We start from the raw sequence: 27478 nt of genomic DNA on the forward strand, positions 1-27478 counted from the left end.
TATGTTCCAAATTTTTTTAATACAAAAATGCCATTATCTACTTATAAAAATATACTACAAAAAATGGGTAAAATGCAAAAGAAAATCCAAAGGTCACTTACTTCCGTTAACTCATGTAAATATTCTCCTTACTTCTAGTTCTACATAATGAATATTCACCTGTATCATCATCTTCATCATCAATAATCATATCATCTTCATCATCTAATTCCGGTGAACTATCATCACTACTTTCATCATCTTGTAATTCAGGTTCACTATAATGTTTCGTTCTAGCAGTAAAATCGTTAGACGGTATCGTCGAATCCATATAAGCACTATTCTCTTTGCTACCCTTTTCATGCTGAATGCCGGTCATATTCTTTTTGGTTCCATGAGAATTCCAATCTTCTTCTGTCAATCCTTGTGAATTTGTACCAATAACATCGTATGTATCAGTAAATCCTTTACCTAAATGATGTGACATATATTTGGAAAACTTATCATCTTCTTCAAGGATCTCTTGACTTTTATCTTTTAAATCATCGTCTTCAAGGACATGAGAATCAGATAATGGTGAAGAGGAAGCATCATGATATTCCAATGAACCATCGCTGCTCATTCTTTCTTCATCATCAATATCAGCTGAATCCTCGTCATCATGTTGACTATCATTATCATTATCATAATCGTAATTGTAATAAAGATCTATGTTGCCGGAATTTATGTGATTTGTACTTTCATCATTAGCTTCATCTTCTTCCATGTTATTATCAATTGGATCTTCTGGTAGAGAATCTTGGAGAAGAGTATTGTTTTCTTCTTGTTCATTAACAAAATCACCCAAGACTGTATTATATTTCTCTCTGGTATCAGTTAATATTGTGTCGACATAGTTTATCCAAGAAGGTTCGTTAAAGGAAGCTACCACTGCAGGGTTAGTGAAAGAAACTTTCATTTCATCTATATATTCAATAAATTTGGCAATCTCCTCCGCTATTAGTACTAGATGGCCCATATAACCAGTACGCAACCCTGTTTTTCTTGTTTGTTCTTCACATCTCCTGTTTCCTTCTATTACCATATGTGTAATTTTAGTTTTTGTTAAAAGGTCTGTCAGTAGAAATCTATTATATCCGGTTTTCAATGGACCATTAAAGATTTGTTGTACAATGTCAAAGACAACGTTATGTAAGAAATTGTTCCATTCAAATTGGAAAAACATGTTAAGAATTGTCTTTATAATTTCTGTATCTTGTAACGCTATCTTTAATTGATCACCTGGGACAGAGTTTTCACGTAATGAACGTTCTGTTTCTTCGGAATCTGAAAGAGTTTCATTGTAGATTTCAGCATTCTCAATATCTTCGTTAGCATCACCCATTTTACTATCATCAGCATCTTCAGCTTGTTCCCCTGCATTTTCTTCCTCCTCCGTCTCCTTCTCAGGCTCACCATTACTCAACTCAAGGTTATTCAATTTCCCAGTGACTTCTTTACCATTAGTATTAATTTCATCATCTGTGGCAACAACTACGTTATTATTATCATTCGCACGGATTTGCAATTCTCTTTCATCATCACGTTCTTTAACTATGGCTTCACCTTCTAATTCGTTTAATAAAGTCATGTTAGAGCAATGTAATAATTCTGCTACCAATTCACAGATTTTAAACCTTTCAAACCCAAGGGGTTCAATTTCCCCAAAGGCAGTTTCCAATTGTGGTAACTTACGTTTAATTAACATTTCATTGAATTGAGGCATGTATTTAGCAAACAATTTAATCATATGGATTAAATGAATAGGATCTCTATCATTTGGAGGATGTGATTGTAAAGTGGTATATATAACTTGAACGAAATCATAATCTGAATTATTTTTCCTAATTAATTCAATTATTATACCAACACCGTTACTTAATGATGTGCCACCTTTCAACATTATTTGAATTAATTTCTCCATCATCTTAGGGGAGACTAACTGTCTTGTTAATTCATTGGGACCAATTCCTGATGCTAATTCATTGTTGGAATTCGCACTTAATGTGACGAATGCCTTTAAGAAATCACCAGCTGCGGATTGTGTAGCAACAGAATAGTTGGTATCTAATCGATCTAGAAGTTTAGGGATTAGATCTTGCTCTTTCAATTGGTTAAGCACACCTGTTGGGGCTTCTGGTTTATCAGTTGATATGACTTTAAGTAGAAAATCCATTAGTGAAGGGTTATCCACATGAGTCAAAAATCTATCAACTAGGGTATCCAGATTTAAAATACATTGTAACATTCCTGTTATATCCATGTCTAACAATCTTTCATTGATTTTCATAAAATATGTAGATGCGGCGACTGATAAGGGTGCTTCATGATCCATTATGGACCACAGTTTAGATAATAATGACTGATTTTCTATTATGGCGGAAGATAAAGACCATACATCGGCAGATAAGACTTCAGCTGCAACACGAGCTCTTCTTGTATCTATTTGTTCTTCAGATTCAGGTGGGACAGTGACACTCGTTTCAGCAGAGATATCCGAACTAGCATCATCTTGTGTGGATTGACGGCTAACCTTAAGAAATGGGTCATTTTCCCTTTCTGTATCTTCTCCTTCACTTTCTGAGGGGTCAACTACAATGGCACTTTCGATTAATTCTTCAGCAATTTCAGCCTCTGTTGTGGGTTCTACTGGTTCCTTAAGTATAGTTTCGCTTGTAACATATTCCACTAATTTAGTTAAAACTTCAGGATATTTCAAATATATCAATAATTTAAAATTAGAACACATTAATTCAGTGTAAAGTTCTTCGTCATCTAGTAATTCGTTCAATATATTCAAGTTTGGCTTGTAGTTGATATATTCTGCTTCATCTGTTGGGAGTGGTTCTTCTTGCTCATTATCATGTGACACTTCCTTTGCATTTTCAGTAACACCTGAATCCTTTTCAGATTGCAATTCAGTATTATTATCGAAGCTATTTACATTAGTATCATTTGGTTGAATCTTTATGAATGCTTTGTTTAATAGTTTCGATATCGGTGATTCGATGGAATAATCTTGTCCAAATTTCCAAAATGAACCGGACATGCTTGTTGTTCTATGTTTATATTATGAAGCAACTATATATATATATGTGTGTGTGTGTGTGTGTGTGTGTGTGTGTGTGAACAATGATAGCTATTCTTTGAGTTTAGGGTATTATTTACAATGAATGTCTCTATATTTAACACCACTTTTTGTATTCTTAAATCTATCTCGTAGGATACCTGGCAATAATAGTTAACGGGAAAAAGTTGTTAGATAAATTGTCCTTTCGTCTTTAAAATGGTAATATATATGAATTTATTATGATAATATAATATGAAACATAAAAATTGGATGTGGATTTGTATCAGTTCATGTACCGACAGGCTCCATTCATCATCTTGTATTTTCTTCAAATGGACAATTGTTAGTTTCCCAGATTTCTTCTTCCAAATTTTCCAAAAAACTGCCTATAGCGTAATGTTGCGGGGGGGTGTTCCCAGCGAAGCATATAAAGAAGTGTTGATATAGTTTTAGTGAAAGGGCGGCAAGAAGACTACTTACAAAACAAGAATGTTAGATAAAAGAGGATATATCGAAGAGTAATAATATTGGTTCTGTATCCTGTAACTCTGTCCCCTCAATGCTGTTTCCTTTTTATTGCTTCTGTAGATTGACCAATATATTACAGTTCCAGCAATTGAATACTAATTTACCAATGTTTTAAGCTGTAAAAAAAAGTCGTCCCATTTGATGAAGGAGATTCTTATCGGCTCAAATTCAGTCCTATGATAAAACGAACTAGCCACTGTAGAGTTTTTCTTTTTTGGTTTTGAAATATAGGATCTACCTGATGTCCTACGATGAATACCAGATTTGGCTAATTCAAGATTAAGTAAGGAATTACACACTAAGGATCTAGATATGTGAAGATCATCATGCTATATTTCTTACCGAGGTCAGACTTTCTTTATATTCGCACTTTTATTCTTTTCAAAAACTGAGAAATTTGTGCTACCACGACCGCTGTCATCAATTCAAGACGTCTTTTAGTGTTCTTATATCGAAATAAACTATATGCCATAAAATAATATGATTAGATTCGATATTCCTATTGAATAATTGGAGTGAATATTAAAATCTGGATTAAGGCAAGATTGTACTTATATCTAAAATACCAGAAAGCAATCGATAATAAGGCGAAAATCAGGTCAAGGTGGTCCTAAAGTCGTACTTCCTATTTCATTATTTGTTAAAACTATGACTGGACAAAAGAAACCCATAGTTGTGTTTTGATTATCTCAATCCAATGAAACCATTTCGTTGTTTCAAACAATATGATAAACTATCCTGACTGTTGCCATTATTGTCGGGTGTGTCTGAAGTAATATCAAATATTTTTGGTGGATTGAGTATATGTGCTGTTTTTGTTGTTGGTTGGGCGGCAACATTGTTAGGCATTTATAAGGTACAAAGTTTGAATTCGAATATGATGGTGAGTTGTCAGGATTTTCTGTTAAGAATTTTAGTTGTACATGATTTATGTATTTCGTGTTTCAGAAAAGCTATAGGGTAAAGTCTACTCCTCCAGAAGAAGGTTAAACTCTAGAGTCATAATACGGGATTGTTTCCTCTTAAGGCTTGAAGGTAATGCTATAGCTTGAGTAGTTGTCGTTCGATCAGGTGAAAGTTAAATACTTCGAAATACATACAGAAGACTATTGGATAGAACACTTTCAATAGAAATACTGTATATTTTGAGAATATTAACTAATTCGAATTATCAGAATATTACAAAAAAAAGTCGCTTCCAAAAGTGTTTTCAAAATAATCATCAATGATTATTAACCGTAAGGAATATAATTATTAGCCTATAATTAAATTAATATTATTTATATTATTTTATATGGTAACTTTTTTCGATTCTAGACTATTTGTTGTAACGGTGCTTTCTGATTCTTGAATCCAGTTCAACATGGTATCTGTAAGTGTTAATATACCTTCTTCAATGAAAGGTAATGTTATGATCCTACCTCTTATTGCATCAATTCCAAATTCTTCACATAATTTAAATAAAACGTTCATATTAAAGATTTGTAAAGTATCATAAAATCTTGCCTCGTATGATATTTTTTTCACTACTAACTCCACCAATAATTCCTCATTCAATAATGACGAGGAGGAGGACTGTGAATCCATTTCATAATCTCGTTCTAAATATAGTTGTAATATTTTCTCACAACTAATTGGATCTGTTCTTTTCAAAAGACTAGTTCTTAGACATGAAATTCCTTGTTCCAAATACCAAACTCTGAACATAGTCAACCCCAACAATTGCCATTCCAATGGAGTATATTTCCTTTTCGTGTTGTTATCTACTTCCTCTTGAGAAATTTTCAAATCCTCATATAAATCCATGAATATTTGATCTAACCACCGTTGACAAACTCTCTTATTCTTAAATTCTTTCTCTCTATTCGGAGCGTTATCATTATATTCTCTTTCCATGACGAAAGTTCTACCTCTAATTTGTAATAGTTCATTCCAGCCGATTTCATTGATTATCTTGATTAATAAATGTGAGATTTTCTCATATATGAAACTAGATTGTCTTGTCTCCATACTTCTCTTCAATAGAAGCGATGCGTTGTTTGTATTTTTGATTGAATTGAATTCATTGGAAGAGATGAAATCGATTAAGTTGTTGGAATCTGGACCATATATGGGACCAATGTCAAGACAATCTTTATTCCAAATTTTGGAAATTTCACCTAATTTTGATTGTTGTGGTGTATATATGGACCTATTAAATATTAATGATTTTAATTGCATTTCAGATAAATTTAAATTTTTTAAAGATCTTGTTATATTATTGAATTGAATTGGTGTCAAATTAAATCTAAGGTTGTCCTTGTCATCTGTGGGTGAGTTTGGTCTTTTGAAATAAGTGGAAGGTTGGAATGATTGTAATTGTTTCTTTATGTTTGTGGGTGGTAAGAATGGTAATGAGTTTATTGCAATTAAAGCTAGATCATATTGTTTCATATGTATGTAACAATTTGCTAAATTATACCATGAATAAAATGAATCTGAAGATAGGTTTGTACAATATTTCGCTATTTGTAGTGCTGTCGTAATATCTTTTTTCTTTAGTAAGAAATTAGTTTGATAGTTTAATAATATTGTAATACAATTAATCAATTGAACTGATATATGTGAATGTGATTGCTTATTTGATTGAGAATATAATTTATGGAATAAAGTTTCTAAAAGATTGTGAATTGAATTGATTAATTGTAATTCCATTTGACCATTTTGATTCATTATTGCGATACTTATAATTTTATAATACGTCGCGTTATGTGGATCCATGATGTCACTTAATTTCTTTAAATGATTTAAAGTATGATTTATTAATTTTGGATTTAATTTCAAATAAATTAATAATGCTTCAGTTAAATAATTGTGAATGATAGTGGGGAAGGCAGATTTAGTGGAATCCCATCCACATTCTGAAAATCTTGGTATAAATTGACATAATGTTTCAACTAGGAAATTTTCATTATTTTTTTGAAATACTGGGTATTGTATTAATATTGGAATTTGTCTTTCTTTGTCATTGTTTATTATTAATGATCTAATAATATTACTAACGAAACATTCTAACCAAATTTCATCATTTAATTGTAGAATTTGTTCTTCAATTTTTTTGTTACCTAAACTTGTTATCTTTTCATGATATTTAATCAGATTGATTTGATAGATTGATTCAGATTTATAATTTAATCTTAAATCGACTTTTGAGAATATATTAAAGCATGAATATGAAGAAATGTCATCGTTAGTATTGTGTTTTATATGTGAGGATGCGGTTGCGGAATTTGATGTAGAGGATGATGATGACAATGAAGAAGAATTCAATAATTTAAGAAACGATAAAGGCATCAATTCATTAGAACAATCTATCCCTGTGATATGGAAATATTCACCTATATTTAGATTATGATAATCATCATGAGTGGTCATATGGATTAAGTCAGGAGGTCCAATATCTACAGAGTCATTCAATATTAATTCATAAATCAATTTAGCACGAGATTTCAAGCTTGAATTGAATGTTCTTTCAATAACTCTTAAATAGTTATTAAATTCAATGCTCCTACTAATCTTCGTGTCGGAATTAGGGGTACCTGTATATGACTTCTTACCATCTGAGTTTAAGTTTTTCAATTGAAATATCTTGGTGGATAGATCAGTTTCAGACGGTATTATAACGTGTTCATTTGATCGCCCGATTGTGGTAGTTGTTGTTGTTGCGGCCTCGGGGTTTATAGCTTGTGTTATAGTGGATTTATTACTATTGTTATCATTGTCATTTGACGTGAGCCCTTTGAATTTGAAGAAATTCATGCTATTATGTTCAGTCCCTCAAGTAGTTATATATATATGGTGCAGGGCAGTATAGTAGTAGTACCGATATATGAGTTGAATAGGATATATATCTCGCTTAGGTACCAGAACAGCAGCTTCTTGTAGTGGTCAAAACTATCGAAGCAGTCACTCAATCAATCAATCAATCATTCATTCAATCATTGTTCCAGTTGTCACTAACCTGTCCCATTCGGGTAGTTTAATCTTGATGTTTTAAAGTAATATGATCCAATATGAACTCTAAGCCAATTTTTTGCCGTTCTTAAAAAAAGTATCCTCATAAGCATCTACGGGTATTCGTGCACGTGCATTTACTCCAAATGGAGCCTTACAGATCTCCACAGTTTACAAACCTTCCGACACGGCAGCACCCATACCTCCGGAAACTGTGGCATCTCCCACGATTAGTCAGAAAACCCCGGACATCCCCAGGGTAACCCGTCCCTATCTGAACGTTTTCTGAAAAATTTCTGCAAAATGAAAAATGGAAAAACAATCTAATGAATGACAAAGACGAAGAACAAAAAAAGGAAGAGGAAGAGGAAGAGGAAGAGGAAGAAGAAAAAGAAGAACAGATAGGAAGGAAACCTTTGACACATTTTTTCAATGTAAGAGAAGAGATGGACAACAGGAGAGCTAATGCGTAATGTTACGAATAGTATTGGCACCACAGTAGGAACTTTATTGTAGCTTGAAGTAATAGCAAAAAATGGCATTGTGACAATGAGTATGACAAGTACGACATACTCCCAGAACCTTGATGTTTAGTCAATTTCACAAGCAAAATAACGCTGATACAGTAACATATACATTGTAAAATATATCACCAAGGGCTGTATTGGATCCTACGTGTTTCTCTAAGTCCGTACATAAATATATATATATATGTAATCACACCATTAAAAGATCAGATCTTACATTTTATTGTTTTGATAGGATTCATTCCTTCTTAGCGGCATATAAACTTTTCAAATTACTTCAAGGTAAGCTATTCTCCCTTCTCCTGTGGAAAAAACAGAACTAATAGGATTTAATTTAATCGGATCTCACGCTCGTTGACCAACATATATATATATATATATATATATCTAAGGATTGAAATTTTTTGATTGATTTATACAACACCAGTGGATTTTATCCTGATAGAAAAGCAACATTAATTGAGATAGAAAAAACCGTTTTCCATTTACAAGATACGGTATATTTTAAGATCTATCCGGCTTGTTCAAATTCCTTTCATTTTTCAATTCACCTAACCCCAAGCCAAAATAAAAATATCATCCCATTTCATTCTTAGATGGGGTTACTTGCTGCAGGAACACCATTACAATGGTTAGATTCAAGGAAATATAATGAATTCATTAAAACACAAGGGATAGAACAATTACTCTATGTCTTTCAAGCTGCCTCTAAACGTAATAACGATCCACTACTATGGGGTGATGAACTAGAATACATGATGTTAGATATTGATCTTGAAAGCAAAAACGCAATGCTAGACATCAATCATGATTCCATTTTACATTCATTCGATAATGAAGATTTCCCATTATGTAGAATCAATGATGTCTTATTCCATCCTGAATATGGTAGATTCATGTTAGAAGCTACACCTGGGAAACCTTACGATGGATATATGGATGAATATATTGAATTCAATATGAAAAATAGAAGAAATTTAGCTAAATTTAAATTGGATCAATTCCCAACCACCAAAAAGAAGGAAAAATTAGTACCAATTAGTTTGACTGTGTTTCCAAGAATGGGGTGTGAAGATTTCCTTAATATGGAAAACCCTTGGGATCATAAAAACTCCGTTTCGAGATCATTATTCTTACCTGATGAAGTCATTAATAGACATGCTAGATTTCCAACTTTGACTGGGAATATTAGAATAAGACGTGGTGAGAAAGTTTGCATTAACATACCAATGTTTAAAGATAAATTTACTCCTAAATTTGATGATTCCATTTATGAAAGAGATTGGTTTACTCCAGAAGATCAAGAAACTTTGAAGGCTTCTAAACCAGGTTTCATTTATTTAGATGCAATGGGGTTCGGTATGGGATCATCATGTTTACAAAATACTTTCCAAGCCCCCGATATTGATAAAGCTCGTTATTTGTATGATTCATTATGTAATTTCGCTCCAATTTTCTTGGCTGCATCAGCTGCTGCTCCTGCATTCAAAGGTTGGTTAGCTGATCAAGATGTTCGTTGGAATGTTATATCAGGTGCTGTGGATTGTCGTACCCCAAGAGAACGTAACGTACCACCATTATTACCTAAATTTAATAAAGATGGTCTTGGTGGGTTGGATGAAGTTGCTTCGAAACATGTTCAGAAGATTCCAAAATCAAGATATAGTTGTGTGGATTTATATTTAGGTGGTAATAAATTCTTCAATAGAACTTTAAATGATACAGAAGTTCCAATTAATGAAAAAATATTGAAACGTTTATTGGAAAATGATAAAGCTCCATTAGATTATGATTTAGCCAAACATTTCGCACATTTATTCATTAGAGATCCAATCTCTGTCTTTGAAGAAAGTATCAATCAAGATAATAAGACTTCTACAAACCATTTTGAAAATTTACAAAGTACAAATTGGCAAAGTTTAAGATTTAAACCTCCAACTCAAGAAGCTATACCAAGTAATAAGAATGTACCTGGTTGGAGAGTGGAATTTAGACCATTGGAAGTTCAATTGACTGATTTTGAAAATGCTGCATATTCAACTTTCATCTATTTAATTGTAGATTGTCTTTTAACATTTTCTGATAAGATTAATAATTATATTCCAATGTCACAAATTTGGGACAATATGCATACTGCTCATCATAGGGATGCCATATTAAATGAGAAATTTTATTGGAAAGATTCCATAGATTCATTAGATTTTAAATCTTCTAAATACTCAATGAACGAAATCTTCCATGATTCGCAAATGGGTATTTTTGCTACATTTATAAATCCAATTCTAAAACATAAAGGTTTTATTCAAAGTGATTGGCAAGAATTAAAATCCTCTAAGGAACATTTAAGAACTTACTACTATTTGAAATTGATTTCTGATAGAACTTCAGGTAAAATTCCAACCATTGCCAAATATATTCGTAATTTCATAATGAATCATCCAGATTATAAACATGATTCTAAAGTTAGTAAATTGATTAATTTCGACCTTATAATGGCATGTGAAAGGATCACTGATTTTAATAATTCAAGAAATGAAATGGCTGAATTATTTGGTAAAGAAATTACTGATTATTTATTGACTAACAAACTTTCATATGAAAAATAATGAAAACAAAACAAACAAACAAACAAACAAACATATAATAGATTTGTACAATATATGTATACATTCATATATATATCGGCTAGTTTATTTGATATTCAATAAACGGTACTAATAATATATAGATTTTATCTCTCTTTTTTGTCTTCTTCTACATCTGTCATCTCTATTTTGCTTTGTTACGCAAAAAAAACATCGAAAACCAAAAAACTGAAAAATTATACATAGCTTTTAAAGTTAGAAGAAACTCATCAGTCAAACAGAAAGATAAGGTGGGAACATACTGTGAGCCGATAAAGAACTGTTTAATTTTAGAAGGCTCAACCAACACACTGTCAAACTACCTGTATTCAAGAATAGCAAGATATGAGTGATTTTAATATTACCGAAACTTATTTAAAGTTTCTTGAAGAAGATCCAGAAATGACTATGCCCATAGCGGCTATCGAAGCCTTAGTTACATTATTAAAGGTTAAAAATCCAGGAACCGCGGCAGAAATGATAAGAACCATTAAGACTTCTACGGAAGAACTAATTCAATCCATTCCTAATTCTGTTTCATTAAGAGCAGGTTGTGATATCTTTATGAGATTTGTATTGAGAAATTTACATCTTTACGGTGACTGGGAAAGTTGTAAACAACATCTTATTGAAAATGGTCAATTATTCGTATCAAGGGCAAAGAGATCTCGTGATAAGATTGCTAAGATTGGGATAGATTTTATTACTGATGATGATATTATTTTAGTTCATGGGTTTTCAAGAGCTGTCTTTTCTCTTTTAAAACATGCTGCTGAGAATTTAATTAGATTTAGATGTGTAGTGACAGAATCCAGACCGACTTTGCAAGGTACCCAATTATACTCCCTATTAGAAGAAAAAGGTATACCTGTGACCATGGTTGTAGATAGTGCAGTCGGGACTGTCATTGATAAAGTTGATAAAGTATTTGTTGGTGCTGAAGGTGTCGCAGAAAGTGGAGGTATCATTAATATAGTAGGGACTTATTCAGTAGGTGTATTAGCTCAAAATGCTAGGAAACCTTTTTACGTTGTCACAGAGAGTCATAAATTTGTTCGTATGTTCCCATTATCTTCTAATGATTTACCAATAAATGGGGAATTTTTAGATTTCACTCGTCGTAAGGATGATTCACAAGAGGCCTTACGTGGTCCAATAATTGATTATACTGCACAAGAATATATTACCGCTTTGATTACAGATTTGGGTGTTCTGACGCCTAGTGCCGTTTCTGAAGAATTGATTAAAATGTGGTATGATTAAAAGAATACTTTTGTGCATGTCAAATATTATTTTTAAAATGCTATTGTAATATTTTGAATCCTCTTTATAGAACTTACGTACATCTATAAGAAAGCATATCATATTAATTTTGTTAAATAATCTTCTTTAGTATCTAAAGGTTTCAATGCAGTCCTTTCTGTTTCCTTTATGATATCTTCTTTGAATTGTTCGTAGGTATTTTCTGCCCATATTAAAGCTTCACTTTCTTCCTCATCTGCAACTTTATGAGCTAATAAAGAACCTGTTAATCTATTATGTGTTTGATCATTAGCGCTTTTCACAGACATGGTGACCACTTGGGCTCTTTGAGAATGTGCAGAAGCATTTTGTTTATGTTCTTCTTGCTTCCTCTCCTGATTAGATGCATCTATATAATTAAAAAATGGTCTCAATTGAGCAACAGTCTTAATGGGTGTTAGATATATTTGACCATTCGCCACGAATGCTGTATATTGACCATCATTTGGAACTCCAACCCCTTTCAAAGTTTGAATATTTGCCTTCCCCCATGTACCATCAGCTTTATCGCTATTAAAGAAAGAGTTTTCATCTAATGGGATATCCAATTCCCATAGACTTGATTTCTTCTTATATCTTGCTTCGTTAATGAATGGATGTTCTGCGGGCTTCTTACCTACAACTTTGGGTTTACTTGCGTATTGGAAAATATACAGACTCTCATTGTTTCCAGCAATATTTACAGGGAAACTTTCAATTATAGGATCCTCTTCATCTTCATCTTCATCATCTACATTACTGTATTGTTGAGCGTATCCAGGCGCATTGCTATTATCGAAATCCTGCATATCTATGTCTTCTACTTCTTCATTTTTCACAGCAGCTGGAGTTGGAATACCTTCATCTTCTTCTTCTGTAACAAACAATTTATTATTATCAGTACCAATCATTCTCTGTGTCCACTTATTTATCTATTATTCTGTACCAGGTAACAGCTTCCTCTCCTTAAATTGTCGAAAACGAAACTCATCTCATCTGGTTCTGATTCTGATTTCATTAAAATTGTCACTTTGAAATTCTTCATTTTGACATTTTTCCAAAGTTTTTTTTCCGCATTGAAATTTTCAAAAAAGTGAAAAATTTATTACTGAGCTCATCTCATCTCAATCTCATCTCATCTAAAGAAATAAATTCTATTTTAATAGTGATCATATAGGCAGCTTCAATCAAGTAGTTTCATTGTAAGAGAATCTTGGCTTTCATTGATTTCTTTTTGTTTTCTCGATCAGTTGAAAAGCGTTGTCAAAGATATCCCAATCCCAATTAAGAAAGATAATACTACAATGAGTTCATTAGACGATGCCGATGATGGAATGTTATTAAATTTTGTCACTGATGATAGCTCTACGTCGAAATCCACGAGTAATAACTCTCAAAAAGTTACTGGTGGTAGATGGAAGGACAGAAGGAAGTTGCAAATGATGTTGGATGGGAAGAAAACAAGAGGAAAGAGATCACAGCAAGATTTGTATAAGGAAACTGGTGACGATGACGAGCACGATGAAGATTCCAAGAGTAACAAGAAAAGGTCGACGATGAATAATAATAATAGTCGTAATCAGACATTAATGACTAATAAGAAAACTAGAGAATTAGACAACAAATTGGCAAGTAGAAAAGGTGGGGTATTACCGCCAAACACAGCTAGCTCTGAAATTGTTTCCTCCCTTTTCACATCAAACAGAGAAATTTCAACTGCCGTAAATACAAATAAGCACGATGAAAATATTAAGATTAATCCATCGAATGCTCCTTCCATGGAGGATTCATTCGATGCTTTAGGGATTAATGACACATTAGTATCTCATTTAGTGGAAAAGATGCGTATTACAAAACCAACAAATATTCAAAAATTAGCAATCCCAAATTTAATATCAAGTAATAAAAAAAATAATGACCTATTTATACATGCTCAAACCGGGTCTGGTAAGACATTGACTTATTTATTACCAATCATATCCTCCATATTGGAAATGGAAGCTCATGTAGACAGAAAATCAGGATGTTTCGCCTTGATCGTTGCACCAACTCGTGAATTGGCCTCACAAATTTATCAGGTAGCTTCCACTTTGACTAATTGTTGTCATTATTTGGTTCCATGTCTTTTGATCGGTGGTGAACGTAAGAAATCTGAAAAGGCAAGATTACGTAAAGGTTGTAATTTCATTGTGGGAACACCAGGTCGTATATTGGATCATTTACAAAACACAAAAGTTATTCGTGAACAAATGGGTGATTCATTGAGATATTTGGTGTTGGATGAAGGTGATAAATTGATGGAATTAGGGTTTGAACAAACCATTGATGACATTTTAAAGATTATCCATGAGGTTCCAATCAATAACAGGAAATTCCCGAAATTACCATCACGTATTATTAATGTATTATGTAGTGCTACATTGAAGGGAAGAGTAACTAAACTAGGTGATGTTGCATTACAAAACTATAAGCTGATCAGTGTCAGCGGTAAGACAGAAAAGGAAACCGTTACTGTGGCACCAGATCAATTATTACAACAAATTACTATTGTTCCCCCGAAATTAAGGTTGGTTACTTTGGCTGCAGAATTAAATAATATGACAAAGAGAGCCAAGGAAAATCCTGAACAAACTACACGTACAATGGTTTTTTTATCCTGTTCAGATAGTGTTGAATTCCACTTTGAGACATTCTCATCGAATGATTCTCATCATAAAGATATAGTTGGCGATACAGTCAGATTATTGACTAAAGGGAATACTATTTTCCCTTGTTTTGATCCTGCTGAAACACCAAAAGTCCTATGTTATAAATTGCACGGGTCATTATCCCAACAAATGAGAACTCAAACTTTAAAGCATTTTGCCACAGATAATGATGCTACTAAAGGGAAACATTTAATTATGTTCTGTACGGATGTGGCAAGTAGAGGTCTTGATTTGCCATATGTTAGTACCGTCATTGAAGTTGATCCACCTTTCGCAGCAGAAGATCATCTTCATAGAATTGGTCGTACTGCTCGTGCTGGTAAACCTGGTGAAAGTTTATTATTTTTACTTCCAGGCGAAGAAGAAGGTTACATGGATTATATTAAACCATACCATCCATTGGGGTGGCAGTTACTCAAATTCGATGAAGATATCTTAAAGTCTGCCTTCAGTGATTTGAGAGTTGCCAGAAATGATATTACTGCTAAAGACGCCCAAAGGAAAAAGAGTAAGGACAAAACTGAAAAAATTCTGGAATGGGATACTAATGCCACTACTTGGCATTTGAACGTTGAAAGACGTTTATTAGAAGATTCAACTTATAAGAATGTAGCAATGAGGGGTTATACAAGTCATGTGAGAGCATATGCTACACATATAACTCAGGAAAAGAAATTTTTCAACGTCAGATGTTTACATTTGGGTCATTTAGCCAAGAGTTTTGGTCTAAGAGAGAGACCTAAGAGTATGGGTGCCTTAGGAAGTAAACAGCAAAAGATGGAGGATGATGCTTTTAAAAATAAAAAGAAGGAAGATCCTCAAATGAAATTAATTCGTATGGCTCGTAAGGCAGTACGCGCCAGTGCTAGTGAATTCAACTATTAGAGCTAAAAAGTACCCATAGACGATCATACATATATCCAATTTTTCTATCAACATTCTTATTTTTACTTAATTAGAAAAAAATTTGTATAATAATATTTATCACAAGCATTCCTGCATTTAAATTAAATCTCAGGCTAAGGACTATTCATATTCGTTCAATGTAACGTCAGAGTTTGCGTAATATGTGATCATATTCTATTTGGGTAGTCGTTTGAACTATTTTGAGTCTATAAACTTGAACTATATGATCTAATGCGTGTGTAGATTAAAACTTACTATAGAACCGCCAAGATATTTTCTTCCAACGCATTATCGTCGTTGGTTGAGATTTGAACTCTAGATTTCCACTGCTTTGAATTTGCATTCTCGCCCTCATCTTCAGAAGGATGTGAATCGCCGATATATACAGGACGTTCGAATTTCTTTTTATCTTCTTGATAATCCCAAACACTGGAATGTAGTGCTTCTCGTTCCAGTTCTTTACCTTCATTAATTTCCTTCTTTAAGGATTTGATAGCTCTTAAATCTTCTATATCTTCTTCATCACTGAGTTCTTCGAATTCGTCATCCGAATCTGCTATCATCTTTTCATCCTTTTCTACCTCCGACATAGTCACTTTACCGTTCTTCCCAATGTTCATGCTCACTACGTATTTATCGCGTTTCCCACTTCTTTCCTTTTCTAACTTTTCCCACTTCCTTAGATTACGCTGTTGCTTCTTTAGTAACAGAGCTCTCTCACGAGCAGAGCCCCATAATCCCACTTCATTTGACATACTAAAATCACTTGCATTATCAATGATCTTCGTCCTTTCAGCAGATGTATTTTGAAAATGTAATAACTTGTTCAATCTCTCTTGTGCAACAATAAGGTCCTTATCTTCTTCTTTAACATTTTTCGTTGAATCATTCTCAGAAACGCCCATTGATTCAATGTTATTTTCAGAGTTTAACACTTCTTCTCTTTTCCTTTCTCTCTCCCGTTTTCTCTCAATAAAATCGAATAATTTATCTTGTTCTTGGAACAAATTTTTCCCCATACCTGAGGAGATCTTATAAGTTTTTGTAGGTTTCCTGACACTTTGTTTAGCTTTCAATTTATTCTCCTGATCAAGCTTAGTAACCTCATCCTTCTCATTCTGTAACGCTTCCAACATCTGAACACGCTCACCAATTGGGATAAGTTCCTCACCACAGAACGAACAATTATTCAAATGTAACCCCTCTTTAATACAAATGATTTTCCCACATGATAAACAATTAGGAGCCAATTCGAAAATCGGATGTCTTAAACCTTGACAATTACAAACGTACTTCTTAGAATTCTTCTCTTCTTTGTTTAGTTCTAAGAATTTCACTGCGTCATCGATATCACGTAAAGATTGTACTTTCTTTGTTTTGTTTTTTTGCTCATTCTTTCTTGAACTCTTTTCCATGGATTCCTTCTTAATTGAAGCAGGCGGTTTCGTCAATCTTTCGCTAACAAGGGTCCCTTTCGTTGAGTCCTTCTTCAGGAGAGGTTTCTTTTCTTCAGGTTTAAGCTTTAACTGAGAAGGAGGAGGAGGAGGGAGAGGAGAAGTCGATTTATCCTGTTGCAGTGGTGATATGAACTCCCTCTCTCGAGGTGGTCGTACGATTGACGTAACTTCATCATCCTGTGTTTGAGTTTTTTTGCTCAGTAATTCATTGAATTTAATCACAAATTCAAATGAAAGATCTTCATGACCTAGGATATCTAGGAAACCTTGCGCTATTGTTTCTGGAGTCTTGTTCGAGGTGAGAACTTGCTCACATAATTTTTTGACATCATCTTGCTCTAATGGCAAAATCTCTGGTATTTGGGTGATTGCAAATTGGATTGCGTCAGCTCTAGTCATAATAGATGGATGGTGACCGGAATATCTATCTTACTGCTGTGTTTCGGAGCTCTTTTGTCTTTCAAGATCTCTTGATAAGTTGAGTATTGATTGTGTTTTCTGATGAAATATCAAGTAGTTAACTAGTTAGTCTCTCTACCTCCGCAGATACTACGCGTAAGCTAATAAAATAGTAATAGAATAGCGACGTTAAAGTATAAGGAGGGCAACTAACAAAGTGTGACATGAATATATAATATTCATATAAAACATGCAAATATAGTACTAAAATGGCTGGTAAGTGTACAAAACCAGCTATGACAAATGCAATAAAGTGTACCTTTATTCTTATGCAACTCTCAAACGCTCTTAATCTAAACTAGGAATATCGTTTGATGAGGCGGATATAGTTTTTCAACGGGAGAGCTATATACGTCAGTTCTTACTTACATATGAATAATTAGTAATTATGATATAGTGCAGGTTCAAAGTACATTCATTTATCATTTTGTAGCTTTTTACGATAAGTCAGCAAAACTTAGTTTCTTTTCAGTTGGGAAGCTGATGCTAAAGAGGCTGGCAAATTGGAAGCGCTGCTATTACCGTCGCTAGTCAAATCCAAGGTTTTGTCATGTTCTTTTTCCATATCTTGAAATTCTTTTGCACTGAGCAAAATGGGAGTCGTTGATCTACTAGGCGGTTTACCGTCAAACTTTTCTCTTGATGAAAGAATCTTTGGCGATGACAATCCCCTAAGTACATTACTCTCTAGCATCATACTAGGGCCTGTAGTGATACTGTGATGCCTCTTGGATCCATCAAATCGCATTTTAATATCTGCGGTGGATTCAGCTTTCTTGGTTAGGCCTAATCCTGTGAGAGATATTTTTGAAGTATGTACTGATTGTGAATGTAATGATGGGCGCTGTGTCGAAGGTTGCACTTCAAGCTTGATTGGAATAGATAATTTATCAAGATCAGTAATTCTGGATTCATTTAAATCCTCTAAATTCTCGATAATCTTAATGTTTGTTTTCTTCCTATGTACAGTAGGTTTCCCAATTTTATTACATGACAGCAACCATATCTTAAACGGATGAATTGTTCCTTCCTTATTTTTTTTTGTGGTAACGTTCCTCCTTTCTTTCTCCAATGTCTTCATCGGTCTATTGGTAACATTTTCATCAAATTTTATATCATCTTTTAACGAAGCAGGGTCTAACTCTTCTAGCAATATTTTCAATAAATTGCCCTCCTTATGACGTTTTCTTCTATCAATAGATTTTTTTACTAACCTATCTAAAACAGGTCCCGGGCGTCGCTTCCTCAAATCCAAATCATCGAGCACCATATTAAATTTGTATCTATTATTCATTTTAACTTTTAGCGATTTGACCATGTTTTTTGAAAGCTTTTTAATTTTGGATAGATGACATTCTTTACTATTTTTACCACATGCACATTCGCATGATCCCAATACAGAATCAATAGAGGTCAACAATACAACTTTTTCATCCGATGTCAAAGTCTCAAAGGTATCCTCTTCATCAATTAATTTCAATATTGGATGTTTAGGATTCCAATTCCATGCAATTTGTAATTCCTCACCTTTCTCAATGTCTTTTATTGCCTTTAAAACAAACTTGATTTCATTGTTAACCTTAATGGTTATTAATTCAACGTTTGGATTACAACCTCTTCGTAGATACCTCGTTAGATTCCCAGATGCTCTTGCATCGATGTATATTGGCCAGTGTGGATGAAAGAGAACTTTCCTCTTGGTACACCCCCAAATATTATATTGATTTCTTGAATTATTCAAATAACGGTTTTTGAAATCTATTTCACCTAAAAATTCTTCAATTAGAGCATTTTCATTACAGTTTTCTTGAATAAATATTCCTAATTTTGTAAAACCGGGAAAGACTCTTGAATAATTAAAATCTGCATATGGTTTTACTTCAAATGAGATCGGTTTGAAAGAGGGCACTTCTTCTATAAACTCATCATTGGAATGTTTTTTAATAAATAAATCAACAAGTTTATCTTTCGTCCGATAATTATCGATCGGCAGGAAACTAGCTTGGAATGCTTCCTTTGCTGTCAAAAAATGCTCTTTCTTTCGAACTACTAAATCCGGTGATTGGACAGGAATGTCTATCACTGATGGTCTACTGCTAATTCGCCCATCATCTGTATGTTTTTCATCATTATCGTTTTCCATTTCCTCTAAATGAATATCTTCTGCGACTTTATCAGCATTACTCTGAGATCTACCCTTGTTATTGGCGTTTATTTTTACGTCTTTTTTTGGTGATGATTCGTGATTATCAAAGTCAAAGTTTCCATTTTCACTCCTAGATTCTAATTCAGGTAAATTATTCAAACCTAACAAAGATCTTTGTTGCAACTGTTTCCTTCTGGCCAGTTTCCTATCTATGTCATTCCCTGGTTGACAGACATCACAAAGATGATCATCGGGAGCGGAATCTACATCTTTTATACCAAAACAAATGGCATGCTGCCATCTATTACAATGATCACACTGAATAGTGAACCCGTCATCATCATCAAATCCACAAATACATGTAATTATTCCAGAATCAGGATCCACAATATACGAGTCATCTACTACTTGGGTTCCCTCTTTATTTTCAAATATTTCTTTTTGCATTTCTTCTTCCTCAGTAAGTTTATTTGATGCAGTTTTCTTCAGCTTTTTGTGAAGTAACGGTAATGGAACAGTAGCAGCCGTGGCCAATGCAGTAGCTGCAGCAGATGCAGCTGCATCCAATGGTCTCAGACTCTCTCGACGATGTTTGTGAGAATGATGATGCACGTGTTCCCTTTGTCGCTGTTGCTCTTCTAAAGCATGTTCCATTGAAGGAAGTTCATTACTAGCTGTAGATGATTCAGATGGTCTCGGTGCAGTGCTTTTTGAAAACATGAGCAGCGTAGATGCATCTGCTAGGAGCCCGGTATCATCCTGGGACTGTTCTTTCTCTCGATCGTCCATTATTAATGTTAAAATACACTATCAGTTTCTCCTGTTTAGAGGTGGTCTTCACTTGTTACAGGTTCGTTACTAGTCTGTCTGTTCTTGTTCTTGTTCTTGTTCTGGTAGATTTATATCTTATTGTGAAATTGTTAAAGAAAGTCGCCCCAAGAAATTTACTTTGTTGGAATTTGGCAGATGGATTTATTTTGGAAGTTTGAACAACAAATTGACAAGTCCACAAGCTGAAGAAGAAAGGTATTTATTAAGGTGTATATTATTTTAGTAAAGACCATTATCTGTCTGTAACACTAATTCAAAGTTATTACAGAAGAGACACTATTTCAGCTGGAAGATTTCTTTAGTGCAAATATTCGCGTGGCTTGAATTGTGTTACATTGTACTCTACTAGATCATTCAGTTTCCTCATTTCACTCAGTGCAAGTGCTGTAGTCTCCTCCATAAAAGAACATTTTATTAATAGTCTGGCATATTACTGGGGTAGCTGATTATATTTTAAATGAGTGTATTGCCTAGAACTGTCCAGGATGTTAATCCTACGCAAAATAGAAAATCAATCTCAGTGATGAATTCTAACAATGATGCATATGATTATAACCATTACAATAACAGCACTTTCAGTAATAATAATAGGATACCAATAGTAATAAAAAGACTTTTCAAGACACCAAAAAATTTGGACTTTGAAACAGCTACGTGGGAAATGTTCCACTTGATCTTCAAACCTAGAAAGGCATTCCGTTCATTTTATTATCAACATCAAACCAAAAATCAATGGGCAAGAGATGATCCATCTTTCTTTCTTTTACAAATCTTACTATTGTCAATCACATCGATCGCATGGTCCATTGCATATGGTAGATCATTCATGGGATTTTGCAAACTACTATTCAATATGATATTCATTGATTTCTTTCTGTTAGGTTTCATAATCTCTACCATGTTTTGGTTCATATTAAACAGACCATTTTTCCAATTCAAACTAATGACAAATAATGATTATTATAACAGTAATAATGTCAATAACAGTACTCGACCATCCATAGAATGGGGCTATTGTTTTGATGTTCACTGTGATGCATTCTTAGTTATCCTGTTATTACTGTATTTCTTGCAATTCCTATTATTACCAATAATTAATTTGCATAATTGGTTTGCCCTGATTGTGGGGAATTCATTATATTGTTTCGCCATTGGTCATTACTTCATCTTGACCTTTTATGGTTATTCACAATTACCATTTTTGAAAAATATCAACTTTATCCTATTGCCAACTTTAGGTATGGCCCTCCTTTATGTTATTAGCTTAATAGGTATTGATTTATCTTCATGGTTAAGTTTTTATAATTACACAAACTAAGGATCATCATTGCTGCTCAATTGATAAAGAAGACTATAATGTCTGTCAATATTAATATGGTAATAAATAAAAGAATATATGTTTTATGCAAAAAAAGTAGTATAAAATAAATAGTCATATATAATTCGTAATCATATTTATTTTAATATTATTATCAGGCGAGGAGTCAGTAAATAGGAATGCATATGTCGATCAATCGTATATTTCGATTGGTGGTAATCTATCAGCACTATAAAACCAATTTTTAGATTCGACTTCTTTAGCTAGCCACTCTGTTGGAAATATCACTAAATTGCCATGTACTCTTTCAAGTAATCTACGAGATGTATGTCTATCAAAGGTTCTTTGTTTAAATCCGTACAATAAACTGTTAGAGAATCGCATTTTTAATCTTGAGACTGTTTTCTTCTTCAATGCGTTCATAGACTTCTCCTCTAAGTCTTTGTTCGTGGTTGCTTTCTCATTCTCATCATCCCTTGGTACAGTTTTGTTTACGGGAACATCAATAAGTTTTTCTCCTTTGTTAACATTTCTATCTGATTCTTTTGGAATTGGTAAGTCATCAGAATTCGTAGAACCTGATTTGGTAGATGACTCATTTGATTTTTCCATTGCCAATGCAGTTTCGATAGATTTGTTCTGTTCATCAATAAATTCTTGGGATAATTTGTTAAATTCTTTATAATCTCTCCAAGTCTGTACATCGTTATCAGGTTGACAATGGAAAACAAATCTAAAGATCAATGTGTTTCTTAATGCAATTGCTGTCCATACATCATCATAGAACGTTTCAGCTAATGGATCTCCGAAACAATAAGGATCAACAAATTTTAGGTTCAACAATCGCCTGTCAAAATCCTCGTTGTTCGTAACAGACGGTGTGATTTGTGACAATAATTCATCTACAGCATCATCATCTAACTCTCCTAAGCTGCCTGGGTCTGTCCTATTATCTGATTGTTCTGAACTGGAGTTGGTACTAGTATTTTCTTCATTGCTCACATTCGTCTTGGAATCAGCAAGTACTTTAATTTTGTATGATAAACGTTGTAAATAACAAATCCTTTTCAACATATCCCATTTTTTGATATCGGATATTTCTAGACAATTAAGGTACTTTTCAATATCCCTTTTATCTGGTAAGAAATCAAACGATGCCTCATAGCGTAAATCAGTCTTGGATTTTTCTTTATCATCTATGACTCTACTTGATAATGCCTTTAGTGCCCAATCTTTCAGCTGCTCTGTAACAGATTCCTTGAATTCATCTGTAACTTTATTCCATCCATCCGGACCATCACCACTAACATCTGCAGTATGTACTTTATTTCCAATCAATCTGGGATCTGCACTTATAGATTTGTTGTCTCTGATTCCAAGGTTTGCTGTGCCAGCTCTAAAATTGAAAGAATGTAAAGGTACCGGCGGATCTGTTTGTGTTTGTCCCCTCGTGTTTCTAATTGGTAATTCCATTTTCTTATTGCCAATTTCTTCTTCTAACGAATCCAAAACATTGCACACTTCATCATACGCCTCAACTTCTGACGTTGTTTTCATAAATTCTTCTAAATTTATACCAAATTTACTTGAGGAAACATAGGAACCTCTCTTTCCACCTCCTTGTTCATCTTCCGTAATATCATCTCTGTGGTATATATTCGACCATGAAGAGCTATAATCGACGTCAAACACTTCACGATATGCCAGTTCAATCATGGAAGACGTTATTTTATCTTCTTTGTTATACTTGGAGGACTTTTTCTTGGTATCCAATGTATGCAACGTTCTATAATTTTCTTTTGCTAATTTCTCTAACCTTCCGAATTGTCTTTCTACAATCTCGACCAAATCAACATCACAACCCAAATGTTCTCTCATTAGTCTCTGCCGTAGTTCCCACGCAAACCTTCCTGCATAATAATCTTCGCCATTCATCTTAGTCTTTATTAGATCAGTATCCCTCACAATAGCAGCTACTTCACTGTCTCTATTCCCTAATTGTGATCTCTCATTGATATTGGCACTTCCGATGATACAACTTCTATCATCAACTATCAGCAGTTTTGCATGAACATATAGTTGTTCAGTAACCAATTTTTCCTCGGTACCAATTGTAGACCATTTCCTTAGTGAATAAAATTGAATATACTGTACAGGATCAATGTTTAATTTCCTTAATCTCGCAAAAATTGACGTTTCCCCACGAGATATACTTTGATATTGACATTGCATAATAACCCGCAAAGCTGATGCTTCTGGTTGATCAATTGGAGAATCAAAACCTGGCATTAATGGAATGATAATGAAGGCCTTCCATTCTGCACCTTCACTGTTAGCCCGAATGATCCTATCTACTATTGCATCCCCAATTTTATTTTCGATAATTACGCCATCCCAAGTAGAAGTTGTTATGAAAAATTGATTTTCAATATATATGTAATGTTGACTTGTTTCAATTAGTTTCAAGTATGCATTTTGAATTGATTTTTCAGTTTCTTTTAATCCTAGAGACCAATTCCCCGCACTTCTCAATATTTGAACTTCGCACGTTGACCTTTTCTTCAAAGTTTTGAAAAATGGTGATCTTTCTAATTCGCATGCAGTAAAATCATTGGCAGGTGTCAGTAATGGTGTTGGCCTACTAGGACGTTTTTCTCTTAACAAGTAATTCCATCTTTGAACAAAATGCCGAGATAAATCTCTTGCAGGTTCACCAACCATCATCATATGAACATCATGCCATGGCATTCTTGGTATCACATTCCTATCATACATTGATTCGAACGGTTTATCGAGCTCATAAAAATCACAAATTCTTGCATTTGAATAATCCTTCCCAGGGAAATTTTGATCTTTAATACCAGTAGCATCATCCCGTAGAACATGCTCCGGGGTATCGTAACGCCCGTAACAAAGGTCAATTCCACCCATAAATGCAATAGTATGATCAATGACTACAAATTTTTCATGATGTGCCCAGAAATACGTATTTTGTAACCATTGATTTGGAGAACGAATTAAATGAATATTTGGATGTAAACCTAACATAGAATGTTTAGTCCACAAACTATCAGTTCCTACAGTATTACCGACATTTCTATAAATGACAATAAAAATTTTAATCCCACTTTCTGCACATTTCTTCAGAATTCTATCGATTCTATATTGTTGATTCCCATTAACTGGTCGACGCATGTATAGTTCTGGTGATAACCACCAATCATGGATATAGATAACATCTTTAGCCATGTTTAATGCTTCACTTAGTGCCCAAAAATAATCTCTACCATCCACTAAGTATTTACAAAAGGAGTTCTTCCTTACGGGAGCAAAACTATTGAATCTGTGCACTTGGGACCAAATTGTCGATTTGGACATATAATTGATTGATCTCATCCATTGTCTTAATGAATATTCAGAACTACAAATCACTTTCAATTTTCTTTCACTATTTTCTAGAGTTATTAATAATTTCACTGAGAATTTCCTTGAACTTTCTTTATTCCAATCCACATCTTGTTGTATTAATTCTTCAGTTTTCCGCTTATCTAAGCCTGAACATTTTATTTTAAATTTAGAGTCCACAAGGAATACATCTAATGGAGTGGTAGAACATAGGTCTGAAACGTACGTAATATAAGAATGTCGCACTAAAAACCATTTTTCCGTATGTCTCTCAATCATTTCTTTAAAATCATGTGCATTAAAATGTGATACTCTCCAACCTTGTGATTTCGCAGTAGACCTAATAATCATGGGGCCTTCTTTACCCTGGTACCCATTTTCATAGCTTAATAAGTTCCCAATAGGTGAGAATTCATAAAATTCACAGAGTCGATTAGCTTGTGGCCTTAAACATAATGCGAGGTTTAATAATTTCAAATATCGTTCCAACCTTATATACATTGGTTGTGACTCATCGTCTGGTTCTCTAATGAGATCTTGTAAATGTTTCATTTTGATTTTATTTATATCGAAAAAGATTAGTGATGAACTTGCTGAATTATTCTCGTCAGTATCAGCTTGTAATGTTGTCCTAGATTGCATTCTGGATCTCAATCCATTTGAAAAGCCTGGATCGATCGGGACTCCATTTTTTTCAAGATGATGATTTTTTCTCCATGTATTTTTAGGAAATTTTGGGAAACTAGGTAATCTGATTTTCCTGAATTGGTTACTTTCAATTGATAGCTTATTAACAGCTACTTGTTGAAGAGAAACAAGCTTCAAATTAGTATGTAATGCATTTATTTCTTGATAACTTTTTACTACTGACCATTTTTGTCTTGTCGACCCAATCCCATATTCTAATTCTAATTTAAACATTGTATTATCATTTTTCTTCTCAATTATCTTATTTCTTACTGCGGTAGACATACTGGAAAAACTTGTCCTTCTCGAGGACATAGCATGATTATTACCATCGCTAATATTTTCATTATCATCAGCATCATCATTCCTTCCTGTTTCATAATCTTCAGATGGCTCTTCTGAGAAGCTATCCACTATAAATGGAGAAATCCCATTCAATGGTTTGACAGTGATGTCCAACATTGCTAAAAGTAAAGGAGCTCTTCTTTTCCCATGTTCATCTCTCAAGAATTGAGTACTAGCAAACAAGGCAGCCGGACATCCACTCAACATGGAATCGATTAAATCAGACGCTAACATTTGAGTAGGAGTATCTTCATCATTCAGTACATTTGAAGATAATCTTGGAGATGACATAGTGAGTTCATTCTTACCATCATCGTGGTGTGATTGGTTATTCATTTGTAATTTTAGTTTTGAAATGACTGATATTTTCTTGAAGGCATCACTGAATTCTTTCCTCCAATGGTTATTTTTCAATTGGCTATCAATGGATCCAATGATTGATCTTCGTTTAGATTTATCTATCGGGAACGTGTTATTGGGCATGGAAGTATCATTTCTCTGTTGTATCATTAGTCTAATATCACTGCCGTTAACGGTTGTTATAAAAATTGTTTGAATTACCAACCTCAGGCGATATGTTTCTACAGAATATTTGGTTGGAGCAGTGGATGTTGCTCGAAAGAGGTCATGTTTTGGAATATGGCTCAAAGGATCTTGTTCATCATTTATGAACTGGTTCATTGACTTGTTATCATTAGTACGTGCCGAGTTGGGGACACCTTGGAAAGATAAATTCTTTATATTACCTTCGTCGTCATCAAGTAATAAAGATCCACTGGCTGATGGCCTCATATATGATTTCAATTGAGGTTTTCTTTGTTTATAGTTCTTCTTAGTAATGTTACCTCCCCCATTTTGACCCCTGTTTCCATTAGCAGCAGTATTTGTTTCTAGATCATTCTCACTAGATGTAGCAGTTCTAACTTCTTCCAGATCATTGTCCCTCGAAACAGGCGAAATCCCAGGAATTACAGTGCTCGACCTTTGAGGACCCATCTTCACTCTATTGAAAACAGTTTCTTCAGGTTCACTGTTTCTTCTGATACAATAGAAAACACTGTATCACTTTCTAACGGTTTAATAAAGGATGTATCTATTTATGACCTGAGTATTCCTGTCATATAGTCCATAAAAAATCGATGCTCCTCCAGTGGTGGGTCAGCTTTACACGCTAT

At 33.8% G+C, this 27478-nt stretch overlaps 10 protein-coding genes across 10 annotated transcripts; 4 read left to right on the plus strand and 6 right to left on the minus strand.

The window, feature by feature from the left end:
- Positions 1 to 106: 106 nt before the first annotated feature.
- On the minus strand, positions 107 to 3067 carry SAP190 (Sap190p; the record flags this gene model as incomplete). Its single annotated transcript, XM_003668734.1, has 1 exon — positions 107 to 3067. One exon carries the CDS (start codon positions 3065 to 3067, stop codon positions 107 to 109), a length of 2961 nt encoding a protein of 986 aa, XP_003668782.1.
- A 1839-nt stretch (positions 3068 to 4906) lies between these two features.
- Positions 4907 to 7414, minus strand: BCH2 (Bch2p; the record flags this gene model as incomplete). The annotated part of the gene is made up of 1 exon (XM_003668735.1): positions 4907 to 7414. The coding sequence occupies one exon, from the start codon at positions 7412 to 7414 to the stop codon at positions 4907 to 4909; it is 2508 nt and encodes an 835-aa protein (XP_003668783.1).
- Positions 7415 to 8732: 1318 nt separating this feature from the next.
- On the plus strand, positions 8733 to 10742 carry GSH1 (glutamate--cysteine ligase; the record flags this gene model as incomplete). Its single annotated transcript, XM_003668736.1, has 1 exon — positions 8733 to 10742. One exon carries the CDS (start codon positions 8733 to 8735, stop codon positions 10740 to 10742), a length of 2010 nt encoding a protein of 669 aa, XP_003668784.1.
- Positions 10743 to 11105: 363 nt separating this feature from the next.
- Positions 11106 to 12023, plus strand: GCN3 (translation initiation factor eIF2B subunit alpha; the record flags this gene model as incomplete). The annotated part of the gene is made up of 1 exon (XM_003668737.1): positions 11106 to 12023. The coding sequence occupies one exon, from the start codon at positions 11106 to 11108 to the stop codon at positions 12021 to 12023; it is 918 nt and encodes a 305-aa protein (XP_003668785.1).
- Positions 12024 to 12121: 98 nt separating this feature from the next.
- On the minus strand, positions 12122 to 12952 carry RPC37 (DNA-directed RNA polymerase III subunit C37; the record flags this gene model as incomplete). Its single annotated transcript, XM_003668738.1, has 1 exon — positions 12122 to 12952. The coding sequence occupies one exon, from the start codon at positions 12950 to 12952 to the stop codon at positions 12122 to 12124; it is 831 nt and encodes a 276-aa protein (XP_003668786.1).
- A 393-nt stretch (positions 12953 to 13345) lies between these two features.
- On the plus strand, positions 13346 to 15634 carry DBP7 (putative ATP-dependent RNA helicase; the record flags this gene model as incomplete). The annotated part of the gene is made up of 1 exon (XM_003668739.1): positions 13346 to 15634. One exon carries the CDS (start codon positions 13346 to 13348, stop codon positions 15632 to 15634), a length of 2289 nt encoding a protein of 762 aa, XP_003668787.1.
- A 275-nt stretch (positions 15635 to 15909) lies between these two features.
- On the minus strand, positions 15910 to 17511 carry RQT4 (Rqt4p; the record flags this gene model as incomplete). Its single annotated transcript, XM_003668740.1, has 1 exon — positions 15910 to 17511. The coding sequence occupies one exon, from the start codon at positions 17509 to 17511 to the stop codon at positions 15910 to 15912; it is 1602 nt and encodes a 533-aa protein (XP_003668788.1).
- Positions 17512 to 18028: 517 nt separating this feature from the next.
- On the minus strand, positions 18029 to 20506 carry SET3 (histone-binding protein SET3; the record flags this gene model as incomplete). Its single annotated transcript, XM_003668741.1, has 1 exon — positions 18029 to 20506. The coding sequence occupies one exon, from the start codon at positions 20504 to 20506 to the stop codon at positions 18029 to 18031; it is 2478 nt and encodes an 825-aa protein (XP_003668789.1).
- A 499-nt stretch (positions 20507 to 21005) lies between these two features.
- On the plus strand, positions 21006 to 21866 carry GMH1 (Gmh1p; the record flags this gene model as incomplete). The annotated part of the gene is made up of 1 exon (XM_003668742.1): positions 21006 to 21866. The coding sequence occupies one exon, from the start codon at positions 21006 to 21008 to the stop codon at positions 21864 to 21866; it is 861 nt and encodes a 286-aa protein (XP_003668790.1).
- Positions 21867 to 22058: 192 nt separating this feature from the next.
- SPO14 (phospholipase D) lies at positions 22059 to 27299 on the minus strand (the record flags this gene model as incomplete). The annotated part of the gene is made up of 1 exon (XM_003668743.1): positions 22059 to 27299. The coding sequence occupies one exon, from the start codon at positions 27297 to 27299 to the stop codon at positions 22059 to 22061; it is 5241 nt and encodes a 1746-aa protein (XP_003668791.1).
- Between the last annotated feature and the right edge of the window lie 179 nt (positions 27300 to 27478).

This window comes from Naumovozyma dairenensis, chromosome 2 (assembly GCF_000227115.2).
Source record: "Naumovozyma dairenensis CBS 421 chromosome 2, complete genome".
In the NCBI taxonomy this organism is placed as follows: domain Eukaryota; kingdom Fungi; phylum Ascomycota; class Saccharomycetes; order Saccharomycetales; family Saccharomycetaceae; genus Naumovozyma; species Naumovozyma dairenensis.